Genomic DNA, 23,233 nt, shown 5'->3' on the forward strand with positions numbered 1-23,233 from the left:
ACCTCTAGCTTTCTATGTGTCTGCATGGAAAAGTAGGCAGGTCACATAATGGAGGTGTACTACAAAATAAAGCAAATTATTGCATATGAACTTTTAGTTGCTCTAACAATGGAGTGATCGAAAAGTCTTGCGGAACAGGTCTATAAGTCTTGGATCTCCAGGATGAATATCATTCGCTCTACAGTTAATCATATAATCATAATTAGCCAATATTAATCTCTGGCTCTCTTCCACACTGTGTCTTTTTTCATGTCTCCTTCCCTAACCCTCCAACCAGTTGCAATAGATGGCAGCCTAGTTCTGCCTGAGGTTTCTTCCTGTCAAAAGGGAGTTTTTCTTTCCCACTGTCACCAAGGGCTTGCTCATAGAGGGCTGTCTGATTTTGGGGCGTTCTGTGTATTCAGGGGTCATCTTGATGAACAAAAGACTCCTGAATAAAACGAGGATCATTTCACTTGACACGCTTCTTTCAGTGCTTCTTACCATTAAGTCATTCATTGATGTTGCTCCACAACATTCACGTCTTGAGTCTTAAACCTAAAAAGTCAAACTCTGTAACTCTTCCAATTCTTTTCCGACGTCGTGTTAGCATGTAGGTGAAGAATGAGACGTTTCCTTGCTCTGATGAAAGGTGTTTGTTGCGTGACAGGCTTCTTCTGTGGTGTTTCCTCACAATAACACACAGTCCTCTGCTGTAACCTATCTAATTTGGTCAGCATAGTCCTGCCCTTGCTAACAGGCACTAGGACAGTGATGGGGAAGACAAAAACTCAGGGATGTAAAATGTTTTAAAGTAAAATTAGCGTATAAACAGAATTTAGGAAAAACATTTTAAAAACTGATGAGCTTTAGACTTGAACAAGCAATTTATCATCAGGAAATCCACATGGACACGGTGTCTCTGTGTGTGTGTGTGTGTGCTGCTTACTCATTACATCTGCCTGGTTGTGACAAAAATAATCATGTGTGTCTCGCGCACACACTCACACAGTCCGTGTCATCCTCTCTCTGCTGATGTTACTGTTATTACTGAGTGCTGATGTCGACAACCCCTGTTTGGGAGCCAGCAGCATTCGCACACACACACACACACACTTACTTGCTGACCCGAGTAGTTTTTCATTGCTCAGTCAATGAATCAGCACGCGCAGACACACACACTCAGTGGAGAACACAGTGTCTAGACCTTAAACTTGCCATCTCTTCGTTCTCACAGACATAACTGTTTGGTGAGGAAGCGAGCGAGTCTGCTGGCTGAACTGGATCTCAGACCTAGATCTCGGCCCACAGACTAACGCCTGTTTCACAACAAAGTGTGGACAGTTAGTCGTGTATAATTTTAAAAAGCAAGATGTCTGTGAAGATTCTCAGTCATCCAGGTCATCGAGGAATTCGCATGATAAGGTGGGGCCAGGTTTCACAATGAACACACCCGAAACTCTGGCTGATTGGGACCCACACCCAGTTTCACACCTTGGCTCAGGCGATTAGAGGATCATCAGGGGGTCCTTTTGTCCCTCTGTGGGGGGAAACTCCCACTAGGTTTATATCTGGGACTCTCCACCATTTGACCTTAGAACTGAAGAAGCTTCTCGGATGAGAGGTGAAACGTCTTCAAGCAACTTAAAGAAGTCCAGACGCTTTTCTTTCCAAGCTCCTTTAACTTTAAAAAGCAAGCTAAACGTAACTCCTCTGATTTGGAGTAAAATCGCAGAGTGCTAGGATTAGGAGATGAAGCAAAGTAACTTACCTGATTAAAGTGTGCTCTGAAAAGTTCAGGTGAGACATGTCTGCCTTTAAGACCCTCCACACAGAACTTGTATAAAAAGATGAATGCAGTCAAACCACTGTTGATGATGTCGCACTCAAATTAGTGATTTGGCTGCTGCAATGCTACCAAGCTTGGTTAGTGGTTCGTATCAGTAAACTATAGAGTTCAAATGCACAGACACTCAATCATTCAAAGTACAGGAGCTCAGACTGTTTGGCAGGAGCCATATTATTGGTCACATGATGTCATTAAAAATGCTCCAAAAGGCCACTCAGCTGAGGTGAAGCCTAGCAAACAGCTCCAGCTGCCTGTGAGGTGGAAGTGAGCCTCAAGTGGACAACAGAGGAACTGCAGCTTTATCATTTCTGTGTTGGTTTCCACTTGTTTTATTTGTCTAATCTTCATATTTTATGGAGACCTAAAGCATTATTACGCTGCACTTTATTGTGGCGGGATTACTCGCTACCTGACTGGCGAGTTTTGTTCACAGCCAATGTCAGGACAGCTGTTTGTAAAGTAACCTAAATTTTAAACTGTATTATTGATATTTATTCTCATTGGCCTATTTTCAGTATTCAATACAACCCTCCACTCCCCACCCCAAAACCTAAATAAATTGTACAATGATTAATTTAATAACAAAATGCTAATGAAGCAAATGAGATACAAATGAAAACTAATATATGCAAATTAATATTGTCCTAATTTTCAGAGCAAATCTATGCATATATGTATCTCTTAAAATAATAGAAAGGAAGGAAAACTGTGATCTGTTGATTTCTTTTTAATAGATAGATAGATAGAACTTTATTAATCCCTCGGGTGGGTTCCTCTGGGAAATTCGATTTCCAAAAAAGCACAGCACCGACAGAAGTTACAGAGTTACAGAATATTACACACACATATATATAAATACAGAGACAATATAAATAAAATATACGAAGGGGATAAATAGAATAAATAGGACTAAAAAATAAAAATACAAGTGAATTGCACATTTCAAGTATTGAGGTCTATTGCACTGTTGACTATTTACAAAAGTATTGCACAAAAGGTATTGCACAGTGAGGTGAAGAGGCTGTGCAATAGACTGATTTATGGGAGAAATGTACTTGTACAATGTAATGTAATATGTTTACTGGTTTAATTTAGGTTTTTTTTTTCATGCTTGAACTTTGCCATGATTTCTGAAAGTTGTATGAAGTATTGCTGTGGTTGGTGCACTCCATATGGTGTTCCTGTTCATTTTGTCTTGCATTTAAAAACTTTAGAAATAAAACAGGGGGAAAAAATCAGTCCATGTGTTTTTATAATAAAAATAAATCCGAGTGATGTTCGCTGAGCCTCAGCGTTCAGAGAGTTTACCAAATATTTCTTGCATAATAAAATAAAGCGTTCTGAGAAGTGATGTGATTTTTAGCTGGAGCCCAAAGGCAGCTGCTGACATTTGACAGCTGAACTGTGTCTAACTTGATTAATGTCACTCCGCCTGATGTCAGCACACCGTTACACTCTGTGCACCGATCAGTAACACACACTCTTTAAAAACAGAGCGCTGATAAATGTGACTGCTGAACCCACAGAACATGCAAACTCAGGCAGGATTCAAACCAGCAACCGCCTCTTTGTCCTTTGTCCTCCACATCCTGACCCTCCTCCTCCTTTCTCTTTTCCTTTATTCTTAGTTTTATCTTCCTCATCATTCTTCTTTTATTCTTCCTCTCCTTCTCCGTTACCCCATTTCTCGTCTTCTTCTTCACTTCTCTTCCTTTTTCTTTCACTTCTCCTCTTTAGCCTCCTTCTTATTCTTCTCTTCCTCACCTTCTCCTCTTCTTGTTCTCCTTCTGTTAAATTTGTTTAAATTTACCTTTTTTTCAGACTGATTCATTTCCTCTTAATCTTTGATTCTATGTATTTCTTCACCCTTTGGTTCTGAAAGAGCCTCCTTCATCATTACATCAAACACACACACACTTTACCTGTGTGTGTGTGTGTGTGTGTGTGTGTGTGTGTGTGTGTGTGTGTGTGTGTGTGCGTGCGTGCGTGCGTGCGTGCGAGCGAGAGCAAGAGAGAGGCTCTCCTGATGCCAGTAATAATAACAGCATGATTGTTGAGTAGCTAATCAACGCACTACAGAGTTAATGAGCCCATATAAGAGGATCGAGGTGTGTGTGTGTGTGTGTGTGTGTGTGTGAGTATTTTAGAGAGAGGTAACCCCAGAGCCTCTGATTTTCTGTAGCACCCAAACACAGAAATAAAACTGAAGTGAAAACTCACTTTTTAGGAGACGTACATGCACACATTTTTCATACAAACTGGTTGTGAAACACACACAGGCTGAAAAACACACATGCACGCACGCACACACACACACGTGTGTCACGTAGCTTGTGTCACATCGAGGATCCCCTCAGTCTGGAACAACAAGCAGGGAGAGGAGCTGCTGCAAAACACGAACACACACACACAGAGTGGAATAAACCCACACTTTAAATGTAGCAAACACACAGACACACGTGTGATGTACAGCAGAGCGAGGCAGACCCTGGATGAGCTGAGGTCTGCACTGAGAGGCAGACAGAGAGGCTTAAGAGATCAAACCAGAGGAGCAGCCAGCTGAGAAAAAGTCTTATTAGACTTTCTAAAATCACCAAATCAACACTGAGAGACTCTGTCTGTCACACAGGTCTGTCACCAAGTCCTCAGATCACTGCTGCCTAAAAACTCACACCACTCAGCGATGTTGCAAAGAGGGGAATTAGCTTTAAAGTCCGACACTGTTACTTGTATCAGGCTCTAAACGTGCTTCCTTCTGCTGTAAAGCCGAGATTTGAACCTGGGAGTGTATGGGGACTGACTCAGTGCTGGAGACAGCCTCGAGTGGACATTAGAGGAACTGCAGTTCGTGGTACGTTCTGTGCTAGCTTCATCTTTCAGCTGTTTGAAAGATGCTACACTTCATGCTAACTGACACACATGCTAAAGTTAGCATAGCAGGTCAGTGTGCTGGAACGTCCTTTTATTCTGGAGCAGCTGAAATCCTGCTGGTGTTTAAAGAACTTGTGTACTTCAGCAGCAGTTATACGAGGTGACGTGTGTGTGTGTGTGTGTGTGTGTGTGTGTGTGTGTGTGTGTGTGTGTGTGTGTGTGTGTGTGTGTGTGAACCTAACCCAGTCTGAAATGTCCTACCCTTTGGCTAACTCTGCCCTTCATTTAGTTCTTGTATCTCTGTGTGGTTGTGTGTCCTCACCTGACTGTCTCTGTCTCTACCTGCACATGTCCACGTTCTTTCCTTTGTGTTGTGTGTACTTTTGTGACTCAGCTTCCTTTGTATTCTCAGTACTACTAACTGGTTAGAGTAGCTTTGCATGATTGACAGTTCAAAATAAGCCCGATTTCTCTCATCCTGGGGCAGCAAAGTGAAAGACAAAATATAAAAACCTTCTCGTCTCGACGTCTGCTTCAGCATGAGCACATGCTGCTGCCGCTGTCATCGTTCTCCATGTTAAATATGTTTTCACTTCCTGCAGACACAGGCAGAGGCTGTGATATTTCAGAAACACTTCTAGGTCCTTTTAATCATCTTTAATCAAAATAATATGGACACACAGGGCTTTGCTGCTGCATTTACGATCTGCTGCTAACATAAACATTTACAGGAATACCGTTTTGTGATTCAGAGCGTGCTGCTGTAAAAACAGTCTCGGAAAATTATGTGTGTGTTTAAAGAATGCTAACATAAAACAGCGTTGCAGCGCTCTCCCCACGTCCCAAACCTAGCTTACATTCCTTGCTGTGTCTCTTTCAGGTGTTCTCCGGCATCTTCACAGCAGAGATGGTGTTGAAGATCATCGCTCTGGATCCATACTACTACTTCCAGACGGGCTGGAACATCTTTGACAGCATCATTGTCTGCCTCAGCCTCATGGAGCTCGGCCTGTCCGATGTGGAGGGGCTCAGCGTGTTGCGCTCCTTCAGGCTGGTAAATCACACCGATTGTCCCACATTTACCACCAAATTCAACAAAGGGGTGGCTTGAATTAAAATGTTGTTGATCATTACAACACGTAGTTCATCAGCCAGCTGATTTCTGATTGATTTGGAAGGACTAAAAATCCTGAAACCCAACTAAGGATGTAATTCCTGAGTAATTAAATTAAATTTCAATGTATTTTATTTTGAATAAAAATCTAATTTTATTTATCTACAAATACTTAAAGGTAGGTACATTAGAGTAAATGGCTAACAAGTCAGTTTTTACAAGAAACAAAGAAATGCACTTGTTACATTTTGTCAGATCTTAGCAGGAGAAATAGTTTCTAAAACATGTTGATAGAAAGTCACATGGTGTCACATTACCCTCGTACAGGCAGTCTGACATTAGAAAGCACATTCCAATGTACAAACACAAGAACAGCTACATCCGCTCTCTGTTTCATTAGGAATTATTAAAGTGGACATCGCAGTATATTCATAGTCGGGAGATAATAATTAAGCTGGAAACTCAGCTGATGGGCAGCTGAAGGCCCAATGAGACGGCAGTGTTCAGCGGGATGTTTCGCACCTCGCAGAGGACGTGATGATTGGCTGATAATGAGCGGTGTCACTCAAAATATAAGTTCCACTGTGTCCAATTTTGCTTCACCGGCAAACAAGGAAAACAAGATGAGGACAGTAGTGGTCAGACACACACAGACGCACACACAGACACACACAGACGCACACACAGACACACACAGACACACACAGACACACACACACACAGACACACACACAGACACACACACTGACACACACACAGACACACACAGACGCACACACTGACACACACACAGACACACACACACACAGACACACACAGACACACACACAGACACACACACACACACACACACAGACACACACACACACACACACAGACACACAGACACACACACACACACACACACACACAGACACACACACACACACACACACACACACACAGACACACACACACACACACACACAGACACACACACACACACACACACACACACAGACACACACACACACACACACACACACACAGACACACACACACACAGACACACAGACACACAGACGCACACACTGACACACACACAGACACACACACAGACGCACACACAGACACACACACAGACACACACAGACGCACACACTGACACACACACAGACACACACACACACACAGACACACACACAGACACACACAGACGCACACACTGACACACACACAGACACACACACACACAGACGCACACACTGACACATACACAGACACACACACAGACACACACACAGACACACACAGACGCACACACTGACACACACACAGACACACACACACACAGACACACACACAGACACACACAGACGCACACACTGACACACACACAGACACACACAGACGCACACAATGACACACACACAGACGCACACACTGACACACACACAGACACACACACAGACGCACACACAGACACACACACAGACACACACAGACGCACACACTGACACACACACAGACACACACAGACGCACACACAGACACACACACAGACACACACACAGACACACACAGACGCACACACTGACACACACACAGACACACACACTGACACACACACAGACACACACAGATCCTCGCAGGCTGTCTTCATCAGTCTGCGTCGATCTTTCTAAGTGTCACTCTGGGTATTGTCAGGTTCTACCAGAGGCAAACACACTCACACACACAGACTCGCACACACTAATAAAGCCACTCTGATGTTTGAGCCTTTCTTCTGCGCCGGCCTGGTTTCTTTGTTTTTTCTTCCTCTGTTCTGTTTCTCTTTTGTTCCTCTGTTTTCTCAGCCGTGCTCTGTAATTTTGAATACTGTTTTTTTCTTTCTCTCCTCTCTCTCTGATGCTGACCTTAATTTTGTTTCATGCTTTCATTGTCTTTGAGTCTTCCTCTCTCTTTCGGTTGATTTATTGAAAATAAAGAGAGAAGTAAAAAAACACCTGTGAGTCCAAAAACGACACAAAGCCCCATCTGTGGCAATATGAGTATGCAGCTTCAGACACGATCGTCAAATGAACTTCAAATAAATAAAATCAGCAATTTTCCTCAAATCTTCGATTTAAATTTCTGTTTGTTTTGTCAGACTTGTTAAAGATCCAAATATCTCTCAATCTTAGAGACATTTACACCATTTACTTCAGACAAACATGACATTTCAGGCAAAGCTGATGAAATTTAGCAGATGAACACGAGGCAACTTGGCTATCATCCTAATAAAAATGGAGGCTAGGCGCTTGGTTACTGCGGAACTGCCGAGCATATTAACCATGACAGGCCACACCAAACTCTCCTCAGAAATCCTGTATTGAAGTTTTACAGACACCCATCATGTGATGTTAATTATTCTTGACATGTGACCATAGGATCAGATGAATAAGGTCCCAACCACACAGGCCTAGAGACCAGTCAGTGACCAATGAGTGGTTGCTAGGGAAAAAGGTGTATTCCCCGTAGGGCTGGGCGATATGGCCTAAAATTCATATAATGATATGATATAATTTGAAGCACGTGCGGTAATAATATATATCACGATATATTCTTTTCTTCTGTATAACGTATTTTCCACACTAAAAATCCTTTAATTTTCTCAAAAATCGAGAGTGTGCCTTATGTATGAATTCTGGTTGTGCTTACTGACCTCAAACCGATTTCTGCGTGCAGAAATCTGTTAAAAAAAATGTTTTAGTACAACTTTGGTAAGCCGCACAGCTTGATGGATTGTCAGAGCATTATGGCTGCCGTAGTGAGGAGCTTCGCGAAGTAATCTGGGTCCAAAACTCCGTCAACTTCAGGTCCCAAAGTCAAACAAACACTGAGAGTTAAAAACGGTCTAAATTCTTTCATCTTTAAAAGAATCATCAGCGTTGCTGCTTTATCGGGTGTAACAATTAAGTTTTACATCGATGCATCCATGAAAACAGAATTTATTAAATTTAACAGAGACAGAAGTTAACAGGAAGTTAGCTCGCTAGTTTACACCTAAACATTTCATACCATGTTCTGACTGAGAGATTTCTGAAACAATTCAAACGTACAGCTCTGCTATCACTTCCAACATAAATGAAGACAGAAACTAAACAGCAGTGGCCTTTGAGGGGTTACTGAAGTCTGACTACCTGATATATAATGTTGTGCTACATGATTGCTAGCGACACAGCTATGTTAGCATAACATTAGCACAGTGAAGCTGGAGGATGAACGCCAACTTTTTTTCCACTCATTAAAAGTTAACGTGAGGGATTCTGGTGGTCAGGGACAAATGCAATCGCATAGCAGGATGCTGTACACGGGCCAAACTTCAGTCAGGAGAACAACTGAGATCATTCATCCACAATACGAGGTTAGTTATTAATATACTGCAACAACATGGGAATAGAGCAGCTGTGAGAGAATTCAACATTAATGAATCAATGTTACGGAAGTGGAGGAAGCGCAGTTTTTGGCTTTCCCCATATTTCAAAAGGGCTTCATCTCTTTGCTGTGACTGTCGCCGGCCATAATTTGCAGATGATAATGGTTTTAGCCACTGCGATGCTTTCGACCAAAACAGGCGCCGCTTGATGACATCATCAACATGCGCTATCGCGATAGAGCGATATAGTCAAAATCTCTATCGTTGGCCAAATTTATATTGTTTCTATCGTATATCGTTTATATCGCCCACCCCTAATTGCCCGTCCTCCTTGTGATTGCTTTGACCACCAGTATGTTGCTGCAGTTGTAGTTGGAATGGACGTCATGCACCTGCCCACAAACACTGCTCTCTGGGCTGCAGTCAAACTGTGCAAAGTGTGACACAAACCAGAAATGAAGAGTTTACCTTCAAAGTAATAGTTGTGTCTTTGCAACATGTTGGCTGCAGTGCTGAGGCACAACGTTTAATTTGAAGGAGAATGTCTGTGTGGTTTTTCATGTAGCACTGTCTTCACATCTGATTTAACCTAGAAACAGCCATAGGAACCACTGCCAACTTCCATTTTTCCCTAGCAACCGATAGCTCAATTACATCCAATATGGCAGACAACTCTTGAGCAATGTGCCCATGACATCATCTGAGAAACCTGGTTTTAGCTCTGCTGTCTCTTCCTTTTCCTCGCTTCCCTTGCAGCTACGTGTTTTTAAGCTTGCTCGCTCATGGCCAACTCTCAACACGCTGATAAAGATCATCGGGAACTCTATGGGCGCTCTGGGCAACCTGACGCTCGTCCTCGCCATCATCGTCTTCATCTTTGCCGTGGTCGGCATGCAACTGTTTGGGAAAAACTACCAGGTAACACTTCTGACCCAGACTAAGGTACGGGCCTGACGTCGCTTGTTCAGAACATTGAGCTTCTTTCTGCCGCCTCTGCAGGAATGTGTGTGTAAGATCTCCAAGGACTGCACTCTTCCTCGTTGGCACATGAAGGACTTCTTCCACTCGTTCCTCATCGTCTTCAGGGTGCTGTGCGGCGAGTGGATAGAGACCATGTGGGACTGCATGGAGGTCGCAGGGCAGCCGCTCTGCATCCTCGTCTTCATGCTGGTCATGGTCATCGGAAACCTGGTGGTGAGTTCCTACCTGCTTAATCAAAGAATCCCTCTGGAATTTTGACTTTTAGGAGGTGTGACTGACTTATACTGGGTATGATCATCTATTGGACTAAGCTGGAATGTCCGTTGTGCTCCAGCCGGTCAGTTGGTGTTGGCAGTCTGCAAGTTAAAACAAATGTTTTGAGGAGATGTAAAACTTTAGCATCATTAGCAAATTAGCGTCATTGGCTAGCTATTTAACATTGGTCCATGTAGTCTCACGGTCATTGTCAGTCTCCAGAGACAGTCACTTTAAATGACTCGACATTGGCAAACTGGAATGTTGTTCAGAAGGAGGAATGGCTGCTTTTGACCTAAGTTGGTGCAATGATGTATTCAACCCAAACACAAAGGTTTTACACTTCGAATACTGCTGTAAGATATTATCATAACTCACCATGAAGTCTAATGATTTCTCTCACTTTTCTCAAGGCCGTGTCCCTTTGTCCCCCTGGGTCAATGTGAAAGAGAAGTTAGACCCTTGAAATCCTGTTGTTGTCAGACAGCGTCCATAAGCTTCTCCTTGGATTCTGATTGTCAGGAGAATCTCAGCTGATGAGTGTTTCAATGCAGTGTGAGGAAGATTTTTCACAAAAGTTGAGATATTTGCTTCAGTGTAGTGAGAGATGCTGGCTAACTTTGCTCATAACTGTGAGCAAACTGAGTTGGTAGTTGTGTAGTTGTGTGTGTCTGTGCAGGTTCTTAATCATCCAGGTCATGGTCCAGTCCAAAGTGCTTGAATCAAAGGCCAGCTGTCTTCTATCCAAGCACTTTGGACCGAGTCTACAGTTGTTAGGGTTAGAGTTAACTGTAATTCAGCATTTTGGCTAAACAGAGCTCGTTAAAAATAACTGTTGGGCAGAAGAGAAAGGCTGTGTTTTGGTCAGCAGGTGGGCTTTCCTGACCTGACTTAGCCATGTGCTACCGCGGGTATCGAATCCTGCTTCGAGTCGAGGCTGAGGGATGAAAATGTGACAGCTCAGCCAGCTCGGAGAAGACTTGTGGTCCACAGAGGAGGGATTCTTGCTGATTTTGATGGCCTTCACCATCACAACATACATATCCAAAAAAGTCATTTATTTCATCTTATAACTTTCATTATTAAGAAATTTCCAGAGCAAATTCTTGAAGCTGAGCTCCTTTGACCAATAAATACATTTCACTTGTTTTATGCTCGTTCCATTTTTATGTGTTTTGTTTTTACTTGGACTGTATTAGCAGTTTAATTTTTGTGTAGACTAAGTGTTATCTCACACACACAGACACACACACACAGACACACACAGACCAATGCAGGGAGCACTTGACAAAAGGAGAACAGAAAAGATTTCCTTTCTTCTGATAACTATCTGCCATCTCATCTTACCCAGCACCCCCAACGTACACACACACACACACACACACACACACACACACACACACACACACACACACACACACACACACACACACACACACACACACACACACAGAGAGCTCGTTTTACCTCTCTTACTATACAATGCAACCCCCTGCTAGCATGAACACGTCACCTCTGCACGTCTAAACACATCAATCAATCAGAGTGTGTGTGTGTGTGTGTGTGTGTGTGTGTGTGTGTGTGTGTGTGTGTGTCTGTCTGTCTGTCTGTTGGGGGAGAGGGATTATAGTAGTACGTAACTGGAGAAGAGAAAGTTCCACGATCAGATGGTCAAACGCCCCCCCCCCCCCCCAAACACACACACTCATTCAAGCACACAAGTCATAGCTGAAGTGAGACGATATTATTCACCACTTTGTCACATGCAGGGTGTGTTTGTTATTACTTTGTTCCGCAGCATTAGTAAAAAAAACAAAAGTACTGGTCACTTGTGAGCTGGCAGAGTTGACACGTCTCTGAAATAATAATGAGTAAGTTCAGCAGTCAAACTACATCTGAACCAGATTTTGAGTAAATATTAGTAAGTTTTCCTCTACAGTAAGATTTCAATACACCTGTCAGGACAGGTACTTGGCACACCTCCTTTATGCCTTTAATCATTTTTAAAAACCTTATCATCATACACTCATACCCCGTTTCATCAGGGCTAGATTGGGGTTCAGTACCTTTTCCCGTACTTCGAGTAGCTGAATGTCCAGTAACAACCTTGTGATTAAAGCCTGACTTGCTCTACCTCCTCAGCTATAGAGGATATTCCTCTGTGGAATAACGTGGGAGGATATCTGACTGAAATGAATGCAAGCAATAAAGCCGGTCATCAACTTGTGTTTGGCCTCACCGGACAAAAATAAAATCCATAATAAGCTTTTATTTCAAGTAGTCTGAGGTGAAGCCTGATTCCTGCACCTCCTCCTAACTTTGGTTTCAAGACTGAGCTGAAGTTAATTTTCTTCAAATTCTGGAATCCCCCTTACTGTAAACATTAAAAACACTGAAATAAAATCCCAGCACTTGAAAGTGTTACTTTAGCTTCTTCTGCTGTATGCATGATTTCCTAGTTTGTCTCAGCTGTTGTGTTTCTGGCTCTTCCCTAATTCTCAGTGGATTGTAGATGAATTTATCCCATAAATATGCTTCTGCCTAGAACCGGGATCTCAGGGTGACATTACTCACAAAGACGAATACAAGATTTTCTTTTTTTTAAATTAACCAAAGTACAACAGGTCAAACAGATAAATCAACTCGTGAACAGGAGATGTTTGGGCAGCAGAGGAAACTAGGTGCTGCACCGATGCTACCTTTTCTTTTTTGGAATAAAAATATCTTGGATTGAAAGTTTTTAGTTTTTTTCTGGATCTGTGGAACTAGATCCATCTCAAAATGTTTTATTGTTAACAAACAGTACATCATAGATTTGTTGGTATGGCTCCATAATCGTTGATGTCCCAACATGAGCCTGATGCAGGGAGAGCAGCAGCCAAACAGATTCAGCAGTTTATAGCATTATTATTCTAAACTGCATTTATGTTTTAGCAGCAGCAGGTGTCTGAGTAGCAGTCAGATCTTAGCGTATATATATCCCAACACCAGAGTTTGGGGTCCAAATATAACTGGATAAATAGAATATATTAAATAAATATATTTAAATAAATATATTTAAATAAATATATTTAAAGGATGCTTTACATGACAAAGAAAGCAGGATCAACAAATGTGGAAAAAGGAGCTTGAATACAATTTAATTTTACTCCTTAATTTCCGTTTTTATCATTTTCATTTGTTCCCTGGGCTCCTCGTTCTGTCCCTCCTCTTCCTTGTCTAGTCTTCACAGCCTGTAATATACTCTGTAGTGGATTCTCATATTCACCAGTCAGTGGATCATGAAATGTGTGTGCGCGCAGCAATAATAGAGTCTCACTCATCTATTTAGCTTAATGGTCTCATGGATATTTAATAATGAGCTTGATAGGCCAGACAGCTCACACACACACACACACACACACACACACACACACACACACACACACACACACACACACACACACACACACACACACACACACACACACGCAGACAAGCATGCCGTCAACAGCCTCTTATTCCGTCCTCAGTGACAGGAATTGTATCTCCTCCTACAGAGGGATATGCTGACCTGAGTGAATGAGTGTGTGTGTGTGTGTGTGTGTGTGTGTGTGTGTGTGTGTGTGTGTGTGTGTGTGTGTGTGTGTGTGTGTGTGTGTGTGTGTGTGTGTGTGTGTGAACCTTTGCTATTCATGTGATTTATCCTTTTAGAAATGGCCCCATTGTGCACACCTCAGCGTGCTTAGGTGTGCACATGCCTTGCATGCGTTCACGTGTTTGTATGTGTGCATGACTTTTTTTTTTGGTGGTGGTGGTTATAGGATGTCACGTTGTCAGACCTCATAACAGGCAGTGAGGAAGGAGGAAACAAGTGAAAGCATGTCCAAATACTGTAAACAGACAGGAAGGAAAGCAGGAAGGGTAATTCAAGTTAAGGTAACTCGAGGTGATGCCAAAAGGAATAAAGAGGTGGTAACAGAGACAGAGAGAGAAAAGATCAAAGGAAAGGACAAGAGGGAGATGCCATTAAAGAAAAGCAAGAGAAGATAAGGAAGGAGCAATGGGAAGAAAATAGGGAAGGAAGAAGGAAAAGGGGAGGAGAAAAGAATAAAAGGGAAGGAGGACAAAAAGTGGGAAAGGATAGGAGCAAGAAGAGGAACTCACAAAGTGAAAGAAGTGAGAAAAACTCAAGAAAAGAAGTTGTCAGTAGAACAAACAAGAAACAAATTCAAAGAATAAAAACAGAGTTAAAGGATTATTGCAGAAGGATGAGGAGAAAAGGTAAGGGGTAATAGAGACGTAAGAACCTGAGGAAGAAAGTGATAAAACTGATACAGTACAGGAAAGAAGGAGAAAAGTTGAGGAGGAAGAAAATGAAGAGGGAAGAAATGCAATAAAAGAAAGAAGAGGAGAATTTAGAAGCACAGGGTAAAAGAAAGGAACAAGAAAAGTAGTCTCATATGTAAAGACAGGAAAGGGGAGGAAATGGTACAAGGAAACTGAGGGTATAAAAGGAAGAAAATAGGTACTAGAGAAAAGAAAAGATGAAAAGAAAAACAGAAAGGAAGAGAAGAAGACAAAGGGAGAGTACGAGAATAAAAGAAATGAAGGAGGAAGAGAAAAGGTGAGGAAGGAAAAGGAAAACATTTTGGCAAGAGAACTAAAGAGGGAAAAGTAGTGGAAAAACTAAACAAGGAAGAAGGAAATGGTAAATGGTGAGAGGGAGAGAGCAGAAGAGGAAAGAAGAGAGGAAAATAAATCTGACACAGTTTCAAGAAAGAAATCAGAAAAAGCAAGAACAAGGCACAGAGGGAAGAAATTAAGCTTCCTGCTTCCTGTTTAAATAAAAGGAAATAAGGAGCAAAAGTAAACAGAAGAAGGAAAAGATGGAAAAAGTAAAAATGAACAGCGAGATGGAGGGGTACGAAGAACCAGAAAGGAAAAAGAGGAAGTAATAGAAGGAAAATGAAAACAAAAGGAACGAGAAAAGGTAAGAAGGAAAAGGAAGAAGTATGATAAGAAAGGAAGGAAGGAGGAAATAAAGAGATGGAATTAAAATGAAAGGGAGGAATTTAAAAGATGGAAAGACCAAAAGGGGGAAACACAGAAGGAGAACGAAGAGTGGAAGAAAAGTGAAAAGTGCAAAATAAAACACGAAGCGAAGCAGGAAAGGGAAAAATGAGGAGGAAGTAAGGAAAAAGAAGAAATACAAAAAAAGGAAGTTTCACTTTAACGACTCAGAGTTTTGTCACGGAAACAGTTGGCGGGCAAGATGTGAGACATGGTTGCCATGACACTGAACCTCACGATGTTACTCTAACACCCAGAAGGCACCGGGGCAGGAGAGAGGACCAGCTGTTCGCAGACCGACAGTATTGCACATGAGCACACAGATGACGCGTTACTGTAAGAGCTGATTCTGATTTTAATTAAAAACAGAATGCACACACACACACCTAATGACGTGTATTGTTATTTACATTTGCTTAGCCAATCATATAGTGTGTGTGTGTGTGTGTGTGTGTGTGTGTGTGTGTGTGTGTGTGTGTGTGTGTGTGTGTGTGTGTGTGTGTGTGTGTGTGTGTGTGTGTGTGTGTGTGTGTGCACACACTCAGTGACGGCAGAAGGCCCACATCCTTCTGTCAAGATCTTGTTGGCAAAGCGAACCAAACTCTCAACACAGCCTCACACCAAATAGCCTTTAAGAACAGGACAGATCAGGGGTGGGCAGTCTCAGTCCACGAGGGCCGGTGTCCCTACAGGTTTTAGATGTGGCCTCGAACCAACACAGCTGATTTAAATGGCTAAATTAGCTCCTCAACCGCTGTATTCCAATTCAGCGTCTGCAGCTTTAAAGGCCGCATTTTAAGGCCGATTACGTCACAGTGACACGACGAAGGCTGTCCCAATTTGAAGGCTGCTCGAAATGCGGCCCTCAAATGCGTCCTTCGTGGCCCAACATATCCCAGAATGCATAGCGTGGCGCTGGGTGTGGATAATTGTGCCGAAAAAAAAACGGCGGATGAGGGGCCCCCGAAGAGTAAACTTTAAGTACTGAATATTATGTCACTTATTTATGTGCAAATGTTTAATAACGAAGAACATTAAACATTACTGTTGGCCACATGTCGGCAAAGTTATGTGACATTAGTGACGTTTGTACTAACTTGGTTTTAAAGCCTTTACTTTAAATATACGCCGTTCAATAGCTGAGCTTAATCTTACAGAGAATGATCAAAGCTCATGTAGAAACAAACAAACAAATAAACAAAAGGTTTTCTCCTTCATTTCTGTCAAACAAAGCTGTATGACACGTTTCCAGTGGTTAGTATCATGGTTGCTAGGCAACCTGGGCAGCGCGACGGAGGCTAGACCGTCCCATTTCCAACCCGTTCTCACTCCCAAAGCGTAACATTTTACGCTAGGTGACAAATCGTCACCATATTACGTTTTCGGCTACCCACCACGTTCCTAAATGACGACCTCGGAAAAAGAGGAAATATGAGAACCGTCTGGACTGAACCTACACATGTTCGCTCTTTTTCTTCAAATCGCTTAGAAACACGCTATTTAACATCATTAAAGTCCTGGTTAAGGTCAGGAATAAGGTTATGGTCAGGGCTAGGGATAAGGTTAGGTTTAGGGCTGGAATACAGGGCTGGAACGTCTACTACCGCGGGAGCGTCATTGCACTGGATTCCAGCCATAACCCGCCGCGTACCATAAGAACGCCGAAGGTCTCCTTTCGCGTTCCTCAGGAACGCCGCGGGACGTGACAAAACGTCGACATGTTACGCCTCGGGAGTGAGAACGCTCTGCCATTTCACAAGCCTCGCACTTCCGGCCTTAGTGGTCTTTGAGTACGCGGCCCTTGAGGATCGTTGAGGCTGCAGACCCTGAATTGGGAAACAGCCAACATGTCCTGAAGTTCTCCAGAGGCCTGGTAACAAACTCATCATGTGATTCAGGTGGGTTGACCCAGGGTGAGACCTAAAACCTGCAGGACACCAGCCCTCGTGGACTGAGACTGCCCACCCCTGGGATAGATAGTTTGTCATTAAAGGTAAATGTGAAGTTGATTAAAGTTGTAAATCACTGGATTATCCTAATAGAGTAATGGATTCATTCATGTAGATCTCTGTCCTGATGTTCTTCAGAAACAGTTTCTGAGCTGCCTTTGTTCCTGGGCTTTTATTCTGAAAAGTGTTTCCTGCTACTTCCTGCAGACTGTGTTCCTGAACTGTGTGTGTCTGTGTGTGTGCAGCTGCACAGAGGGAACCAGATGTTTCTTTGCTTTTTCTCTTTATGACAAATGAGCGGCTGAATGTGTTTTCCTGAGCCAGCACTTGAGCAGCAGCACACCTGCCTCTGCGCTCCTCCTCCTCCACCTTCTCCTCCTCTTTTCCTCTCCGTTCATTTATACATGTACATTCACTTTTATCATTGTCATTTTTAGCAGGGCCTCCAAAGCTGCTCAAACAGCACAAATCAGCAGTTTGAATTGTCTGACCGATTAATTACATATATGCTGGATGGATTATTCTTAGTAGAAGAAACATCTGGTGGTGGTCTTATATGAGGCGCTTCAGGTCAAAGCAGAAACAACACACGTGCGGAGGAAAATAAATGGTGGGATGCATCAACTCTGTTACATTAAATGTATATTTTTCTAAGACGAGTTTTATTATAAGTTAAAAATAAAACAACAGGATTCAGAACACAATGAAAAAGTGGACAATTATGGAAACCAGGACACGTTGGGCTTGTATTAATCAGTCCAGTGGAGATAAAGAATATTAACTCTTAGCACTAACAATCTTTTTATTTCCTCTGTGTCCGGAACATGGAGTTTATAATGATAAACCCCAAAAGCGCTACTTTTTGTGTAAAATGATTAAATGTCCATGCTGTAAACACTGAGAGGCTCGCAAACTGCATCCTCTCAGTGTCCAATACTGATGTTTAAACCCAGTGGATCGCACAGAACTATGAGCCTTATGATGGACTGAGAACCTGTCCAACCTCTCGTCCTGTGACAGCTGTGACAGGCTTGCCTCCTAACAGCACTCTACCCCTGACACCCCCACAGAGAGCACAGCTATCCTATTAAACAACCGTACAAACACCTGGTTGGATAATTATGACTGAACTGTTTTTGTTTGTTCATAGTTGTCCTAAAACATCTCCAGTACGTGATACCTAAGAGACAAACCCAGGGCAGAAAACCCAACACATCAGTTTCAGTTGCACATTTAGAACCACGTATGTGATTACTGACATGTGTAAAATAGGTTCCATCAGCAGCATGGATGCATGGATGATAGATGGACATATAATATGCTGTTCATCCAAGGGAGACATATAGGGCACTTGTGAAAGTTGCTTTGTATGTAAAACATTATATTCACCCATATATTATAAAATTTACTGCAAGCTTTTGTGTTTATTACTTTATTAATTACAGCCTTTTGAAATTGGGTCATTTCTTTTGATTTCTCATTGGTTTCCTTAAAAAAATAAGCAATAACTACTAAGATCAGTAGTTATTACCACGGTTACCACAGAAACACTGAAAGAGCTGAACTTAATTTTAAGGTAAATGTTGAGGACCGAGTTGAAAAACAGGAGGAGTCTCAGGAATTATTAGAAAAACATGGTTTTCATTTATTTAACCCCCTAAAATCATATTTACAAAAGTAATAAATGTTGAGCTCATAAAAGACGTCAAATAAACAAAACTTAACAAACCAAATGAGTGCCCAAACACACATAACTGACCCACACATGAAATGACGCACAAGGGTCATACAATGGCTGAGCAGACCACTATGACACACGAGGGGTAACTAAACAAAACACAATTGTAAACAACAAACAATGCAGTATACTCTGGTTTGTTAATAAACTAAACACCAAAGAAGAAAATCAAAATCATTAAACACTAAATGCAAATATTTAATTAAATACAAATACTTTGTTTTTAAATGAAAGAAGACACACATTGTCCCTTTCAGCAGGAAGTGGTGGTGCGGTCCAATTATCCCTCTTTGTATTTAATGGCTTTAAACCTTGTCTGGCAACTCCCCGGGATCATCACGTTCCCATAGCTTCAGGTTGGGAGTATTAATCTGAAACACACTGAGTCTTATTCTGAATGCAAAATCCTCAAAACGCTCCAACCACAGATTGTGGGAAATGACAGACGGCATGTCCTCCTGTGGAAATGTGACCCTAACATGTCTTTTAATGATCAGTCTGAGGCTCCAGCGTTTCTGTTAGTGATTCTAAACCGTTTTAGTACAGCGTCCATATACTTTAGTTCACATCTCGCAGCCTTCTGCTTCTGTATTTGTACATTTTAGGTGTCCCTGTAACTCAGTTTGTCCTCCCTGTGTTCAAACATTATATAAAACAATATTACAGGCTAAGAGATAACCTCGTCCTCTCCTCGCCCGCTCTCTTTCTCTCCTCTTCCCTCTCTCACCCTTCTCTCTCGTTCTTCATCTCTCACGTTGCAAACGTTTTTTCCCAGGGGGCTTTGCTCACAGGGGTTTGTTGTGACGAGGAGAAGCACCAAAAGCAGATCGTGTTACCTGCCCATTCATCACCACCACCTCCCCCATGTGTGCGTGAGTGTGTGTGTGTGTGTTTGTTGCTCATGAAATTATCCAGGACAGCAGCAGCTGATTCTTGGGCTCTCCTCGACTACCCGAGATGAACTTCACTCAGAGCTGAGCGCTCCTGTATGCACAGTCGGTCTTTAATGATGAAAGTATTCAGCGAGTCAGCGACAGCGACCGTGATGAATGACGGGACTCTGTAGATCTGAGCGAGATGCTCGCTTTATTTCACAACAAACAACATCCAGCACATGCAAACTTCATCCGTGTCTCTGAAACGGACCCAAAAGCAGACACCAGAGAGACAAAGCTTTAACCAAAAGTCAGCAGTTTATTAGCCGAAGTCCAAAACAGAAAAACAAGGCAAGACTGAACTGGGATAAACTAAACTCAACATGAAAACATTGACGTGACGTGAATCTGAACAGGCACCTGTAAAAACTATGACTCAAAACATGAATAGAGACCTAAACAGACGCGTGAAAACAATCCAGAAAATATACTGTGACACGACACAAGACAAGCAGACGGACCAACACTGAGCAGAGAACGACAGAGGGCTTAAATACACAGAAGGGTAACGGGGGAAATGGAAACACCTGGGGAAACACAGCTGACACAAATAATCATGACACCACAGGGAAAAGTACACTAAGCACAAAGAGCATAGAAACAAGACTTTCAAAATAAAACAGGAAATGTGAAGAGACATGAACTGGGACACGCAAACTTGACACGAGATAGAGGGAGTGACAGAGGGACACAAGGGGAACCTACACAGAAGCATAGAAAAAACAAACCAGCAAACCAAACTTAAGAACAGCACATGATTTTAACATAAGAGCATAACACAAAATCACACAAACGCCGGCTCACAGACCCAGCCCCTGACACATTGTGAATGATTAAAGATTGATCATTGTGTGCATCTCTAGGTCTTCCATAGCTCGTCTCCACTTAGTTCAAAGCTGCTAACCAAAACTAGCCGATGGTCACATATTACACCTATCCTTGCATCCCTTCACTGACTTCCAGTGAAATTCAGAATCCACTGTTACTAACACAAAAAGCTGTACGTGGACACGTTCCTGCCTTATCAACGCAGCCGGCTCTCCGATCGAACCCTTCTAACGGTCCCTCGCTCTGATCTTAAAACCAGAGGCGATCGTGCTTTTGAGGTTGGAGCGCCCAAACTGTGGAACAGCTTTCCTCAGTCAATGATCTCTGATTTTAAAATACACAGCAGGCAAAATTTGCTGTAATTTGTTTGGGCAAGAAAGATGAAGCTAAACCTGCAGTTCCTCTGATGGCCGCTCGAGGCAGGCTTCGACAGTGAGTCAGATTCCCACAGAGTCTCATGTTAACATGTCTGTCGAGCTTAGCTGATAACTCAGCACTCCACCCTTTCATCAACACAATGAAGTGTCTGAAACACCACCATGAAGGTAAAAACTGTGGCGTTTGAAACCAACAGGTGGCGTTACAGCCCATCGTTTGGGTTGTCTCTGATTTCGAGCTGGCAGTTTGACCCAAAATGTGCTTTTTGAAGTTTATCCAGGTTACCAGCATTTCTTTCGGTTCCTCTGCCTCGCAGACATCATGTTGGTGCACGCCTGTTATTGATCTCTTTTTAGTTCATGCCATGTGTAAAGTTGATTTGGTTGGTTGGCTTTAAACGCCTGTACAGACATTATGAGGACTCAATGATGGAAAAATAATGCAGAATAAAAAGCGCCACATTTGTACTTCTACGGCCTGTAACTCTCAATATATTCACGGCATGATTTTAAAACTTTTCATTAAATATACTAAAGTTACTGTATAAAAATATGAGTTAATTTCAGATTTGACTGACCGATGGACAAATTAACTGGACAGACTGGTTCCAAAGATGGCTGCTGACTTTCTTCTAGAAGGACTTAGCTTGGGTTGTCTCGCCAAGCAGCTACAGGCAAACCTGTCGTCTGTTCGTCTCCGCAGTCTCACTTTTTTGTGCTGGTCTTCACCAATGTATACAATATGTGTAGCTCATTTGCATGTAGACATCGAATCATGATGTGGGCAGAACTCGATCAGATGTTTTTCTTCCTCACAGATACATTTGCATCCAGCTCCACTGCTGTAAGATAATAGTTCTTATTAGTACATTATTAGATTTTATATTCATGAAGCACTCGCAAAAAGAGATACAAGGTGTGTTACATAAAAATGCAGCCACTGAAAGCACAGACAGACCCAATAAAATCGATACAAACTATGTTTGTAATTTGAAGAAGTGATGTTCTGCCTCGTTCACCTGCACAGAAACTTTAGAATGGATTTAAACCAGCATCACCAACATAATGAAGCAGACAGTTAATGGAGTAGAGATCAGTGCGGCTTTATCAGTGCGGCTTTTTGAAGTGAAATAAAGTGAAAGTAAAGCAGACGCAGCAACAGTGAGAAGAATATTACCTGAACTTTGAAAAGAGGTCAAATTAGTCTCACATCCAATCAGAAATACATGGAAATAAATAACAAAATCTTTCTGCCGCCCGTGTGCTCGACCAGTGGCTCAGCTGTGCCTTTAACTTTCTGTGTGTGTGTGTGTGTGTGTGTGTGTGTGTGTGTGTGTGTGTGTGTGTGTGTGTGTGTGTGTGTGTGTGTGTGTGAGAGTGAGAGTGCGCGTGGATGGTTGGCCCAATCCCCAGGCTAATTGCTACGATCCGTTTAACGAGTTAAACGAGGTGAATTTGGGGGGATCAGGTGGTCCAGAAATTGACACGCGCTCCCACACACAGATGGCTCACGCTGTCACCAAGCATAAACACATCCACGGCTGATGCACGGACACACTTATAAACCTTCTCCCTCTTTCACTGTATCCACCTCACACACTTCCTCATCATAATACATGCAGCTGTTTCACGGAGGGTTTTCCCTCTCACAGCAGCAGGGCTTTAGTCCAGTTTGACTGTCCTGCTGGAACCAAGCGGACACCTGTCACATTAGATTAAGTCAACATGGCTCCACATTTCTGGTCTCTGGCCTGAATTGTTTTTTATTTATGCAGGTTAGAAGTTTCGTATGATACTTGTGTTTTGTTTTAGGAACTTTTTTAATTCAAAATAGGAAATTGAGCACCGAGTACAGGATTTCCAGATGTTAGTCTGTGTGTTACAGCTTCTGGTCCAAATCCTGACTGA

At 42.4% G+C, this 23,233-nt stretch overlaps 1 protein-coding gene across 1 annotated transcript in view; it reads left to right on the top strand.

The window, feature by feature from the left end:
• Positions 1–23,233, top strand: part of LOC308385565 (sodium channel protein type 3 subunit alpha-like) — a 268,750-nt gene that overhangs the window by 169,839 nt on the left and 75,678 nt on the right. The window contains exons 17-19 of the mRNA XM_080864556.1: positions 5,580–5,753; positions 9,967–10,128; positions 10,210–10,404. Of these exons, the coding sequence (XP_080720682.1) occupies positions 5,580–5,753; positions 9,967–10,128; positions 10,210–10,404 (531 nt within the window). The remainder of the gene's footprint in view (positions 1–5,579; positions 5,754–9,966; positions 10,129–10,209; positions 10,405–23,233) is intronic.

Source organism: Rhamphochromis sp. 'chilingali', assembly GCF_963969265.1.
Source record: "Rhamphochromis sp. 'chilingali' genome assembly, chromosome: 18".
NCBI classification, from domain to species: Eukaryota; Metazoa; Chordata; class Actinopteri; order Cichliformes; family Cichlidae; genus Rhamphochromis; species Rhamphochromis sp. 'chilingali'.